Genomic DNA, 13,586 nt, shown 5'->3' with positions numbered 1-13,586 from the left:
GAGCGCATAAATGCAATGTGAGCGAATTCGATATGTACAATGCCTGTGTGCAATGTCGTTTGAACCAATTTTATTTCATCCAAAAATTAGTGTGAAATATCGCGACCTCGTCCTGAAATCCTCTCATTCGCTAAAAAAATAGCTATTTTCATAATAAGGTAGTAAATGGGATTGTTTTGCGCACTAGATGTGAGATTGCCGATACGAGCGAAGCGAGTTCGGCAACACATCGTGTGCGCAAAACAATCCCATTTACTACCGTGTTAGGAACAAGGTTTTATCTCCTGTAATGTCATAATCACCATAAAAACCAATTTTAAAAAATCAAACTGAAACATCAACACGCCATGACACTGTCACTCATTCATATTCCCCACAAATAAAACACACATCTAGTACACTGTCAAGAATTTGTCAATATGTGAAATTATCGAAGTTCGCCGTGAATAAATGAGAAAATATCGAAGATAGCGGTGCGCAAATGACCAATTGTCGAAATTTTCAGTTAATAAACGTAACGTCCTGTGAATGACGTGTTTAAATCTGGCCCATTTTGATTCTAAAAGTGACACTCAAATTGTGAATATTATGACATTACAGGAGATAAAAGCCTTTCAGCATGCGTTAGGAAAACAACTGTTATCGCACCCAAAATGCATCACCCAGTTGTGTATTCATCCATATCACTGTGACCGATTTTAGATTGATTTTCAATGAAAATTTTGATTTTTGTGTTTTGTTTATGCTCGCGAAGAATCACGAATCATATTCTGGTATTTTATCGCACTAGATGTCGATTGTCAACCCGAGGCGAAGCCGATACGATTCTCGTTTCGTAAATAACTATTTCATTCACACATGCGTTCAACTTGCTCCACGGTGTGAAACCATCAATATCTTCACTCTTCAGCTCATTAAGAATGATGTTTAGGCGAGCTTCCAAATCCGTTAGAAAACGGTTCAAAGATAGTTTTAATTTTAACACTCCACAAGATTTATTGCAACAAAATACGTCAAGACAGGGTGAGTCTACCTTTGAGTCATTAAATTTGAAAGGAACATTGTGATGGTATTGAAACCATCAGCAAAAACAGATTCAGATTCCCAAAGTATGACCAAAGTATTTATTACCCTGAATGCTTGCCGACTGTGAAACTTGGTATTGGCAGAAGTTCAGCATGGAAGTTTCCATATTTTTTACATTTTGTGACCGTTGGAAGAACATTTTTTCTTAAAAATTTAATTTTTCGAAACATCATTTGTTTGTGATTAGATTTGGTTTGATCTTTGTTTTAGACTACTTTTGGCAATTGGAATTTTTTGTTTTGTTTTGTTTTTTTGCTTTGAAATATAAATTTATTAAGTTTTGGTAAAGTTATTTTCTTGGTGATTTTTAGTTTAATAATTTTCAATATCGTTTTTCTAACCTATGATCCCTTAAAATTAAATTAAATTTTTTCCTTTTCAAATATTTTCTCTTCCTTCTTCAGTTGCATATATATACACAAAGTGAAGAACACTAACCTAACACTAGCATATCAACTAGTACCAATAAGATTTTCGTTTCATTCACCATTCGAATTTTGTGTTTTTCATTTTCTTCTATTAAATTGTAAAACTTTCTATTTCGGCAAAATGTTTTCTCTCCTTGTCCTCCTCCTATAGCGTACGTCTTATCCTTTCGTTTCATTTTAATCTCGTTTTACTCCACTAATTTTAAATTTTACAAAATGCTAAATTGTCCATTACACCGAAGCTCTATGCTGTGGCTGATACAGTGGCGGCAGGTCGGGTGGTCCAAGGTTGTGTTGCAATAATGTGGTTTGGGTTCGCGATTCCATCACACCGTACCGATCGTTTAGGTGAAATTCTTTCATCGGTAACACGGCCGATGGTAGCAAATGTCGGATGTGACTCGGTGATCGTCTCACTTTGAACCTGTGCTTGCTAAATAGAAAACCACTAATGTTTTGTTTTTTTTTATCGATTATCACTAAGAAATACAATGCGCAATTTTATAATTTGAAAAGTTAAAATGAGGCAGGGATGTGGAGGTTGAAGGAAAGTCGATGAGTCTGAAATTTGACTGGAAACAACCAAAATTTTGCCAAAAAAATCTGCGTCGCAAAGTGGCAGATGTTCAGGAACAGACCAGCAAGAAAATTTATCTGCCACATGCGACGCAGATTTTTTTGGTAAAATTTTGGTTGTTTCCAGTCAAATTTTTTTTTTTGGTAAAAATTATTTGGCAGATGATGAGAAAACCTAAGCCAGCTTGTTTGAACTAATTGGGTGTAAAATTTAATTTTTGCGTAACGAAGCTGAAAGCGTCAACTCTAGCGATATCATTCATTTTAGAAATTGTATTTCAAAGACTGCGTCACACTTTTCTCGAAGAGATTTTTGTTGGGATATCAGTCGTTTTAGAAGTGTAGTCAACAATGCTTTTTATAACAGTTTACAGTTTTAATTCAAAAATTTTACGAAAATCGAAAATTTGACAAAATTTGACGAAATTCGAAAATTTGACGAAATTTGAAAATTTGACGAAATTTGAAATTTTGACGAAATTCGAAAATTTGACGAAATTTGAAAATTTGACGAAATTTGAAAATTTGACGAAATTTGAAAATTTGACGAAATTTGAAAATTTGACGAAATTCGAAAATTTGACGAAATTTGACGAAAATAGAAAATTTGACAAAATTTGACGAAATTCGAAAATTTGACGAAATTTGACGAAAATCGAAAATTTGACGAAATTCCAAAATCTGACGAAATTCAGAAAATTTGACGGAAATCGAAAATTTGACGAAAGTAATTCTCTATCTGCCACCATTCAAGAAATATCTCTAAAACCCTAATTGACCCACCCATTTCCAACTTTCGACATTTTTCACATATGCCCCTCTGTTCTACTCGTAAAACTCTGAGACTTTGCCGAAGAAAGTAATTCTCTATCTCTCATAATCGCAAAAATATTAGTCCTTTCATCCTACGCTCGAGTAGCTCAAAATTTGGTCACTCTAATCACTCTAGCTCAAACGAATCTGCACCGATTTTGATGGGTCGCACGCCTCTGTAGGTATCAATACAGCTAAGCTACAGCCGAAAACGCGTTCCCGACCCTCGAAAACCACACTCAGAAACCACTTCGAGGCCAATAAAACAAAATTCTGGTTTTTCCTGGGGTAATGGCGTATCACATTTTCATTTTTATGCCCACCCTGAGGTTCCTGCAAAATTTCATGGAGATTGGCTGACTAGTTTCCGAGATCGACCGTCGATAGATAGACAGATAGACAGATAGATAGAAACATACAGAGTAAGTTGAAAGATTTTGATTGTTTGGAAAACGTTAATTTGGTGCATTTTCTATCAAAATGACCAACTTCAAAACGATGTATCTCCGGCAATTTTAAAGTTACATAGTCGAGTGATAGCTCGTTTTGCTCGTATTTGAAGCGCGAATAAGAAAGAATAGGATTTGTGGTGATACAGGCCAAAGGAAAGAAACTTAAATTCTCGCCTATATATAGTTGCCGCGTCTCAAAAAAATTTCTTCGTTCTTTTTTTGGAAGTTAGACTGCGTCAAGTCCTCCGCTATCGCTCCGGACATGATATTTTTCAATGTTCTCTCCATTAACCCTTTACAGTGGAAGTAGGAAAAAAGAATTTCCCATATTTTGCTTCAATTTCCTAAATTTTCCCAAAAACGTTTTATTAGAAAAATCTGGGAAAATGTAAGAAAATCGGGCAAAAAAATGATGGCAAAACTCTTTCGTAAAAATAGTTCTTGATTACAAGCGACGACAGTCACTCAATTTTTACTGTGGATATTGTAGATGCGGCAATCTGAATCAAGCAGTCAATTTGGTCAAGCACACATTAAGCACTTAGAGATTAGTTAAGCTGTTAACTTGAAGGAGTCACCCACTGCATATCAATTCAGAATCTCATGTGGTGACTATAGTGACTATATTGTCACCTTATGAGAATTGATTTGAATATGTTCATCAAATTAGAGTTTTATGTTTGTTTCAGCCTTTTTATACGGTTCTATCTCTATCACTCGCGTACGTGTGACTATGAAACCCGTGCACAGACGTATAAGCTGGTAAAACAGCTGAAACAAACTCAGACACAAATTTGATTGGCATTCAGTTTTTCCAATAATTGGTGAGAAAAGGCAAGGACAATTCACTTGGAAGAGCTGCCATTCGGCCGCCGGTTTCCAATTGAATGCAATCAGCATATAGCGGAAATGAGTTTGAGGAGCCAAGGTATAAGGCTAATGCGTAAGTCATATAAAAAAATCATATTTACGTTTTATGTCGACTTGCCCTAAAACAGGCACAATGACACGAACATATTGATGTATTATCGCCATTCAAAGACGCCGAATCATGTCCAATATGCCCGCTTAATATTGAACCGTTCGCCGTTATAACATCTCCTTCTAATCGAACAGCTACTTGTAGAGCCTGTGATTGAAATTAATTGTTTCCGATCACCTCACAGATCCAATTCGGTACTACAAACAAACTGTGATTTCTTACCTGCATAGCTTGGGCCTCATCACGTCGTTCATCTTCCGTATTCATCGTCACAAATCTTAGTACTAATAAGTTCAATGAAGCGGCTACAATCGCCAGTCCGAAAAGTATAAAAATCAAAGCAAACATAACGTATTCGGGCTTTCTGTTGAGTGCATTATCCTTTTGCAGTGCTACCATATCTCCGAATCCTAAAAGAATTGATCAAACAATCGTTACAGAAATTGAGCCGTAACGACAAAAATGCTTCAATCAACGTACCGATGGTCGTGAGAGTGATGAAACAATAGTAAACTGAATCAAAGTAACTCCAACCTTCAAATTTCGAAAATGCGGCAGCACCACCCGCTATAGTAAGAGAGCTCAACGTTGTTACAACGCAAATTAAGTCTAATTCGGAAGCTGCAGTTTGTCGACAATGAAGCGATGATTTCACTGTTTTGATGACGAAACTAAATGGTTGCAGGAAGGTCAGTAAGTTTTGCCGGTATCGTTGCATATTAGGACGTTTTGTAAAATTACCTGCTCAGTCTATTAACTCTTTCTCCAATACTTTGAAACATAACCAGACCTAATGGTATACCAACTATGGCATAGCACATTGTGAACAATTTTCCACCCACTGTACTCGGAGTTGAATGACCATAACCTATGGTTGTCAACACTGTAATAAAAGGGCGAAGTCATTAGTGGAATACATTTTCTAACTTCCAGTAAGTTGGCTAACGTAGCGTATCGGTACGATTTAGCTTGCGATGATTTTATTTGCCTTACTACATGGTCGTATAATATCAGGACATTACTAAATCGTATCGTTAAGTTACAACAACGGTCTAGCGGTTTTTCACTTCATTTAATTTTTATTAACTTTGTAGTCTCTTTAGAAGACTGCACAAAAATAAGCAGTCGATAGCTTCAAGGACTATCAGAAAAGTTTACCGAATCTGTTACTTCGTTTGATCAAATTGTTGTCATCAGATTGATGAAGACAAAATCTTTTACTTCATTTGTTTGAGCATAAATTCTGTTCACATACCATTCACAGCGTAGTAAAAGGCGCCCGTAAATTTCCATTGCTGACCAGCCTTGTGTGGTTCGGATTTCAGTACTACGGTTTCCATAACTTTATAGTCTTCAGAAGATACATTGTACCTTTTAATTATCATAGCTTCTATATCTGCAATACGGATGAAACGAATGAAAATATGTCCAGCTACAGTTGCATCAGTCGAAACAGCTTACCGTTTAACGCTTCAAAGCGTTTTTTCTCTGTATCACTTTCTAGTGCATCAAATACAGCCGCTCCAACAAGTAAATATGTAAATGTGCACACGATTAAGGAGATCGTGCGAACATTTTGTTTCTTCATTCTTCATTTGCGAGCGACATGCTCGGGCTGGGGGCCAATCTCAATGCCCCCACACCGTCTTGCTAGCTTTGTTCAATCGATGAGTTTTCGATCATCACCAGCATTGTGTGAGGAGCGTAATGACGAAATCAGTTTTGCCAAAGTTCGATATCGGCACGAGATATTTGTTGTCGTCGATGTCGATTTATCAATTATGCTGTTGCAACTATGTAATCGGAAGCACCAGATATGGATCGTTGATTCAATTTAACGTTGCCGTGGAAGAGGATGGGAAGAAATTGTTTACTGAAAATAGGAAATCTCGGTTGTAAAGACTTGTCGGTTCGTTTGGAAAATTTTGGATAATTTTCGTAAACTTTAGACACTAATTCCGAAATATGAGGCCCCTACAATTGAAAATGTACTTCCAAACATTTGTTTCAAGTATATTCGTTCAATTAAGACACTTCTGCATCAACGATGGCCGGTCATAAAAGGTAATTCTTTAATACTTAATGATATTTATTCGTTGTCACATTAAGCCTCGGACTCCACACAATCTTAGAAAATTAAATTAAAATTGAAATTCATATTACTGAGCTTCGCATGGATCGACCGACATATGAAAAATGCTGTGAAATGATTTTTCGGTTTAAGGAGACCTTTCTCAATCGTCAATACGTAGTAATGAACGAATTTGTTGTTCGAATTTCAGTCTTTTTAAAACTTACACTTTTGTTTTCTCTAGGGCCGAAAGTGAGCCTTTACAACCCTATTGATGAAAAGTAAATTGACTTAATGCTCAAAAGCATGTAATAGTAGATTACTGTACCAGGGAAGTAATTTGTTAATTATTTCCCGGTGCAGTGTGCTATTTTACTTTACGAGCGAGGTAAAGAGAGTGAGTGAATGGCACCATGACCTCTTTAGTAAAGTAAAATCCATTACATAACTAGCCATATAAGGATGAAATGTCTCGTTTTCATGAGTTCCTTGACCTCGGCTTCGACTCGAATCAACTGTTTATTACATCAATAGCTGTTTATTTTCCATTGGGAAAGCTTTACTCGGTTCTACAATGAACACTGAGCTAAATAAGTACAACGAGATCATTTTTCTCGTCATCGCTGCTGTGAGTGAAAGAATCTAACGATCAGAATATCTAAAGATGAACAGATTAAGTGGGTACTTAGTGTTCCCAGAAACACCAGAAATTTTAGGGTAACGCCGATGTTAGAGACGGCAACTTTTATTTTAAAACACAAGCACACACTTATGACGATCGTAATATTTTGCTCATTCAATTGGAAATGAAAAAAAAAATCATTCGAACAATTTGAAATTTTGTTGCTACACGGAATATTCGAATCAAATATACTCGACAAGAACGCTGAAAAATCGTTTATATTCAGAAACATTCCTAACTCAATTTAAGGAAGTAGATAGTTAACACACCACCACCTATGCATTTTACGACAAGAGCATTTTCGTAATTGACAACAGGGATTGGTGTATAATTAACGTACACACATTCTCCTTAACTTAGCATATAATGTCGACATTTCTGACACGACAAATTAAATAGCATTACCGATTCCGACATTTAAAAAAAAATCCTAAAAGAAGTGGATGGTAGATTCCATCAAATTTGCAGCTTTTTTTTGCATAAACTAACACAGACGAACTATGCCGTACACATAACTTGAGGAGTACACAGTGAAAACTATCATTAAACTGTAACATTTCTTAACGCATGTTGTACAGTTGATTTGGAAGAGTTTTTCTCTTCTTTTTTTATTCGCAATATCGAACAAAATGTATCAATTCGTTTCCCCTCGAAATATACAAAAATGTTTTTCTTGCGTAAACGAAATGTAACCCACCCTATAAATACACACCAGAAGGGCCAGATAAACACATAAAACATACATATTCACATCGAATTGAACGTACACAAAGGAAAAATGTATTATCGCGTTTTCTTTTTGCAAATAATAAATTATTTAATGAAATTCTCGTAAGATAACTTGGAGGAAATTTTTTTTGTGCACGACAAGGACTTAAGGGATAAAATTTGATAGTCCGACACGATTTACTTGGATGCCGAAAAGAAAAGGATTTTTTTTTGACATAAAAACTAATTTCGGAAAACCAAAAAAAAATCGGTTCGTTTCAGACGAACGTCATATCTGTTACCAAAATTTAATTCACCGATAATCCCTTCCAATAACACGGAAACGTTTTAAAAGGAAAATCCACCGAGTGACATTTGAAAGGCAGAAAAATTCTCAATATCCGGAGTAAATTTAAACTTTCCAATATTATTACTTGGCTTTTTCGGTGGTCGTATTGCTGCCCCTGATGTGCAATTAACGGATTACGCGATGTACAATTGAAATCATAAAAGACAAATTCAAATTTTAGTAATGATAAGAGAAATTTACACGACACAATCACAATCAATGCACACGCGGCCACACTGATGAGGATTTTTTTAGTCGAACAAATATAAATGCCAGGCGATCGATAAGGATGCGATGCGCCGTTCTGTATTTTTATTTGAGGATGTTGTGCATGTGTACGTGTGTACGATTAGTATGTGGTGGTGAATAACGTAATCAAACCTTTTTTTTCACATGTTGAATTAATTTTGCTGTACATAATACTTGGTGGCAAGTAAGAGGCGATGGTTTGGATGGGTGTTTTTCGGAAGCTTTTTTCTTTGTCAAAGCTCATCGTTAAATACTTTAATCATTTAATAATTCGTTGAAAATCTACAATAAAGCCATTCGGAAACGGCTAACGCATCTCAATGTAATCACTAAATCTATTACTTCTTTTGATGTATTTTGGAAGACACTCTGGTCATTGTTTTCTGTAATAAACAAGCTTTTTCACAGACGGCAAGGATATTAATCAGTTAAGTTGTCCAATCTATTACTTCTCTTGAACTAGACAATCTCTATAAATTGAAGAAGAATCTCAATTGGTTTAGCACAAAATATGATACATAGGCCAGGCCACACATAAAACAGAGCTCAACAGATGATAAAGAGCCAATTCCGATTAGGAGAAACTCTAGAAAAAACTTCATAGTACTGTACAGTCCATAAAATCATGAAAAAAGCTCTATACAAGAAGTAAGTACGTTCTGCGGTATTCTTAAAATTTCATGAGCATCATGAAAGCTGAAAAAGCACTGCATAGAAAGGGGTGAGTACAAATTAGATCGGTAGTGATCTAATAATGTTACTGTCTAACGGGAAATGTGTGTTATGTAGGAATATCCTAAACGATTCCTTGAAGTAAGTAATTACCTACTTATTCAGACCCAAATTTTGAATGGAACATTCGTAATATAAGTTACGTTAGGCAATGTGATGCGACAAATAGATTTACATTAATTTATGAGTTGGCTATAATTCGGTTATTGATCATGTGAACCTTCGCCATTCATGTCGCCTGTTTCCTGTTGAAGGAGAAGTAACAAAAAGGATATGTATTCAGAACCGTAAGAATTCAGACAACGTCAAAATAATATTTTTAAACCGAAAACGGAAATCCAACAGACCAAAGAATGCCAACTCTAGGAATTAAAAGTCTAAAGCCTGATGCTCTCTGAGGCTTTATAATAAGTAGAGTTTGTACATGATTCGTTTCCTAGTCAAACTATTTTTCATTGTATTGGTGGTGTGCTGCATATATATGAACACCGAGAATAATTGAAGAGACAGTAACATGTAATTCATTCTCACCCGTGCGCACTGCGAACTTTTTGATGAAATTCTGACTCTCATGAGAAACGAAATTGCAATTTCAAAAATGTTGTGCAGATTCACAATTGTGCTCACGTACAATGAAACACTTTGCCGTACAAACAAGGCCTTTGCTGTATGCAGGCTGTTGAGTTGATATACAAAGTGTTGTTCCCTTCATGATAGATATCACATAGAGAAGTGCCTCCGCCTCAATTGAATCAAATACATTTTCAATTCAATTTACCCCCTTAGTGCTAGGCACTAATTCAAAATGGAAAAGTGTAACGCAGCGTTCATAAACCGTTCAAATCTATTTTTTTGATTTATTTATTCACCCAATCGTTCACTTAAAATTCAAATTCTAAAACACAGTCAAGGCGCCAACAGCATCTTCTATCTTAAGGTCGGGTGAATTTGTTTACAAATTTTGTGATAGTAAACACCTTCACCTGGGGGCTGGTTAGTTGGATAGGGTGGCATCTGACCGTATATGAACGGAAGGGAGGAGCCCGGGTCATATGCCAGGTGTGTAACTGTTCAACTAACAAGTGCTCTTTTTACGCCCAAATCGTAGTCCCCGGGTACTGATTTGTTATCAAATTTGCTAAACTTAAGAGTGCTACCTGAAAGCTTGCCTACGAGCTGGATGGGAAATCGTGGAGGGCAGAGTGGGTTGAGCGAGGGGCTAACGACCTCTCCTCGGAAAAAAAGTCTAGTTCAAGAAACACTACAACAGCCTCGGATAACAACGGAATTACGAAGACGACCCACGCAACGTTCAAAGGATCATGATCTTCATTTAGCGACATGGAATTTACGAACTCTCTATGCTCGTGGAGCGCTACAAAATACAACGGCCGATCTAATTAAATACAGAATTCACGTTGCAGCAGTGCAAGAAACAAGATGGTTGGACAGCGGCATACACACGCTACCCAATCATTCGTTCTTTTTTAGCGGCTCAAACAATAGCGCACATGAATTTGGTACAGGTTTCTTTGTGGACAGGAAGGTGGATCACACGGTTATCGGTTTTGTGCCCATTAGCAAGTATATGTGCACGCTTAGGCTCAAGACCAAGACACACAAAATTACGATGGTAAATGTACACGCCCCAACGGAAGAACAGGAGGACGATATCAAGGAAGCCTTTTATGACCAGTTGGAGAGCATAATTAACGGTATCCCGTCATCTGACGTCCAGATCATTTTAGGTGATTTCAACGCGCAGATTGGAAAAGAAGATTATTACAGAGAGATTGTAGGCATACATAGTTTACACTCTCTATGTAACGATAACGGCACCAGGGCGGTAAATTTTGCGACATCATACGGTATGACCATAAGAAGCACTCAATTCCAGAGGAAAGACATCCACAAAATTACCTGGAATTCGAATGATGGAATTACCAAAAACCAAATTGACCATGTGATGATCGAGGAAAAGTACAGGAACAGCATCTATGATGTCAGGAGCTTTAGGGGAACGTTGCATGATTCAGATCATGCGCTTGTCAAAATAAAATTGAGATGCAAGTTGCCAAGGTGTAATAACAGAATAGTGAATGCACGCCCCAAGTTCAACATAGATGGTCTCAAAGAAGGTGATATGAAGACCCGTTTCCAAGCAGCAGTAGAAAGCCAGCTGACTGATGAACCGCATCCGTTCGACCTTAACGAGATGACCCAAAAAACCAATGAAGTCATTTGCAATGCAGCTACCGACGTCCTTGGAAGAGCATCATCTCGAAGAAGGGGGGGGTGGTTCGACGACGAATGTGCGAATGCAGTTTTGAAGAAAAAGGAATTAAGGCTGAGGGTGCGGAGTAGAAATTCTAGAGCAAACAGCGCCGCTTACAAGCTAGAGAATGTCCGAACGTACAGGCTACTGAGGCGAAAGAAACGGGAACACCTTATCAAAGAAATCGAAACTTTGGAAGCGCACAACAGGAATGGTGATGTTCGTGAGTTCTTCAGGTCGGTGAAAAAGAGTCGAAACGGTTTCAAACCGACTTCTACGAAAATTCAGGATGAAAATGGGGAATTATTGAGCGATAACTTAACAATATTGAATCGGTGGACGGAGTACTTCAAGAACCTGTTGAATCGGCCCCAATTAGTTCAGCAAACACATTGTTCATATCAGCGTGCGGAACCTGATATCGAAGAACCCTCTTTTGAGGAAATGGTAACGGCGATGAATTCCCTCAAGGACTCTAAAGCTCCGGGTGAGGACAACATACCAATCGAATTGATCAAAGCAGCCGGAGAACCTTTATGGAGGAGGCTTTATCAAATAGTGCTAGTGGTATGGAATGAGGAGGTCATGCCGGAACAATGGAAGACAGGAGTTATGATACCGATACACAAAAAGGGGAGTAAGCTGATTTGTCACAATTTCCGAGGCATTTGCCTCCTGAACTCGGCGTATAAAATCTTCGCGACGATCCTTTTCAATCGTCTTGCGGTTTACGCGGAAGAAATAATTGGCGAGTACCAGGGCGGATTTCGAGAAGGAAGATCGACCATTGACCAAATATTCACCATAAAACAGATAATGGAGAAAGCATACGAATTTAATATCACGATTCATCAACTCTTTGTGGATTTTAAACAGGCGTATGATTCGCTAGACAGAAATGCTTTCTTCTATATCTTGGAGGAGTTCGGGATACCAATGAAACTAATAAGACTTGCAAAGGCGACATTGACGGACACGAAGTGCAGGATATTGATTCAGAACATGCTATCTGACCCCTTCTCCATCGATACCGGAGTCAAACAGGGAGACCGCTTATCTACTCTTTTCTTCAACTTGGCATTAGAAAAAGTAGCTAGAGCACTGTCGATTAACTGGAATGGAACAATTTTTACCACATCCAAACAATTGACGGCTTTTGCGGATGACACGGACCTCTTGGGTAGAGGCACTATCAAGGTGAAAGAGAGTCTGGTGGAAATGGACGAGGCGGCAAAGAAAGTTGGATTGGTGATTAACGAAGACAAAACCAAATACCTCGTACTAGATAGGAGTCAGGGATCCAGAATTGGACAAAACATGACCATGAATGAGTACAATTTTGAGGTTGTTCAATCTTTCAAATATCTTGGTTCCACTGTCAACGTTGCTAACGATCTGGATGAAGAACTGAAAACTCGAACGGTGCAAGCTAGTAGGTGTTTTTATGCATTGAAACACCTCTTCAGAAGCAATCTACTAAACATTACCACGAAGTATCGGCTATACAAAACTCTGGTTAGGAGTGTTGCCACTTATGCCTGCGAAACCTGGACTTTAACAGTAAATCAAGAAAACAGGCTGAGGTGTTTCGAAAGAAAAATTCAACGCTCTATCTGTGGACCAGTCAAAGTGGACGATACGTGGCGAATCAGAACAAATAGCGAGCTCATGGAAATTTTTGGTGCCGAAAATATTGTTAGCGTCATCAAAGCTGCACGACTAAGATGGGCGGGTCATGTGATCCGCATGAACGATGATAGAGTGGCAAAGAAAGTTTTTGTGAGCCAATTTGACGGAACTAGGCCCAGAGGCCGCCCAAAGAAAAGGTGGATTGACTGCGTGGAAGAGGACCTACGTGAGCTGAGTATTCGCAATTGGAAAGTTGTTGCCGAGGATCGTCAAAGATGGCGAAATGCTGTTGTGGAGTCAGCCAAAACCCGCTTGGGTTAAAAATGGCTGTTAAGTAAGTAAGTAAGTAAACACCTTCACCTGGTCTTAAGATAAGGTCACGATAAATTCTCGCGTGCACACTAAATTGAACCACGCAAAACGAAGCTTAATTGTGTAGGCGAAAGCACATCAAAGTGAATGCGACTACTTAGTGTCGGAGAAAAATGAGGAGTCAAAATTACCATTCAAATCTCTTTATTACAGCCACCGCTTTCAACAAACCTCCCACTAAT

At 37.8% G+C, this 13,586-nt stretch overlaps 1 protein-coding gene and 1 long non-coding RNA gene across 3 annotated transcripts; one reads left to right on the top strand and one right to left on the bottom strand.

Moving 5' to 3' along the window:
• Positions 1–1,625: 1,625 nt before the first annotated feature.
• LOC119085026 (two pore potassium channel protein sup-9-like) lies at positions 1,626–8,405 on the bottom strand. 2 transcript variants are annotated; one of them, XM_037195214.1, is made up of 8 exons: positions 8,233–8,405; positions 5,799–6,210; positions 5,593–5,733; positions 5,079–5,220; positions 4,818–5,008; positions 4,560–4,747; positions 4,327–4,484; positions 1,626–1,962 (listed from the first exon to the last, which is right to left on the bottom strand). In XM_037195214.1, exons 2-8 carry the CDS (start codon positions 5,923–5,925, stop codon positions 1,746–1,748), a joined length of 1,164 nt encoding a protein of 387 aa, XP_037051109.1. In that variant the 5' UTR covers positions 5,926–6,210; positions 8,233–8,405; the 3' UTR covers positions 1,626–1,745. The 2 variants fall into 2 exon arrangements, with proteins under 2 accessions (XP_037051109.1, XP_037051110.1); XM_037195215.1 differs by having other exon boundaries at positions 1,626–1,947.
• Positions 4,156–4,871, top strand: LOC119085027. Its single transcript, XR_005089205.1, has 3 exons — positions 4,156–4,283; positions 4,354–4,663; positions 4,728–4,871. It is a non-coding gene; the product is annotated as an uncharacterized LOC119085027 (long non-coding RNA).
• Positions 8,406–13,586: the final 5,181 nt, after the last annotated feature.

The sequence above is a fragment of the Bradysia coprophila genome, unplaced genomic scaffold (assembly GCF_014529535.1).
Source record: "Bradysia coprophila strain Holo2 unplaced genomic scaffold, BU_Bcop_v1 contig_94, whole genome shotgun sequence".
NCBI classification, from domain to species: Eukaryota; Metazoa; Arthropoda; class Insecta; order Diptera; family Sciaridae; genus Bradysia; species Bradysia coprophila.
This window is presented reverse-complemented; position numbering and strand designations above follow the sequence as displayed.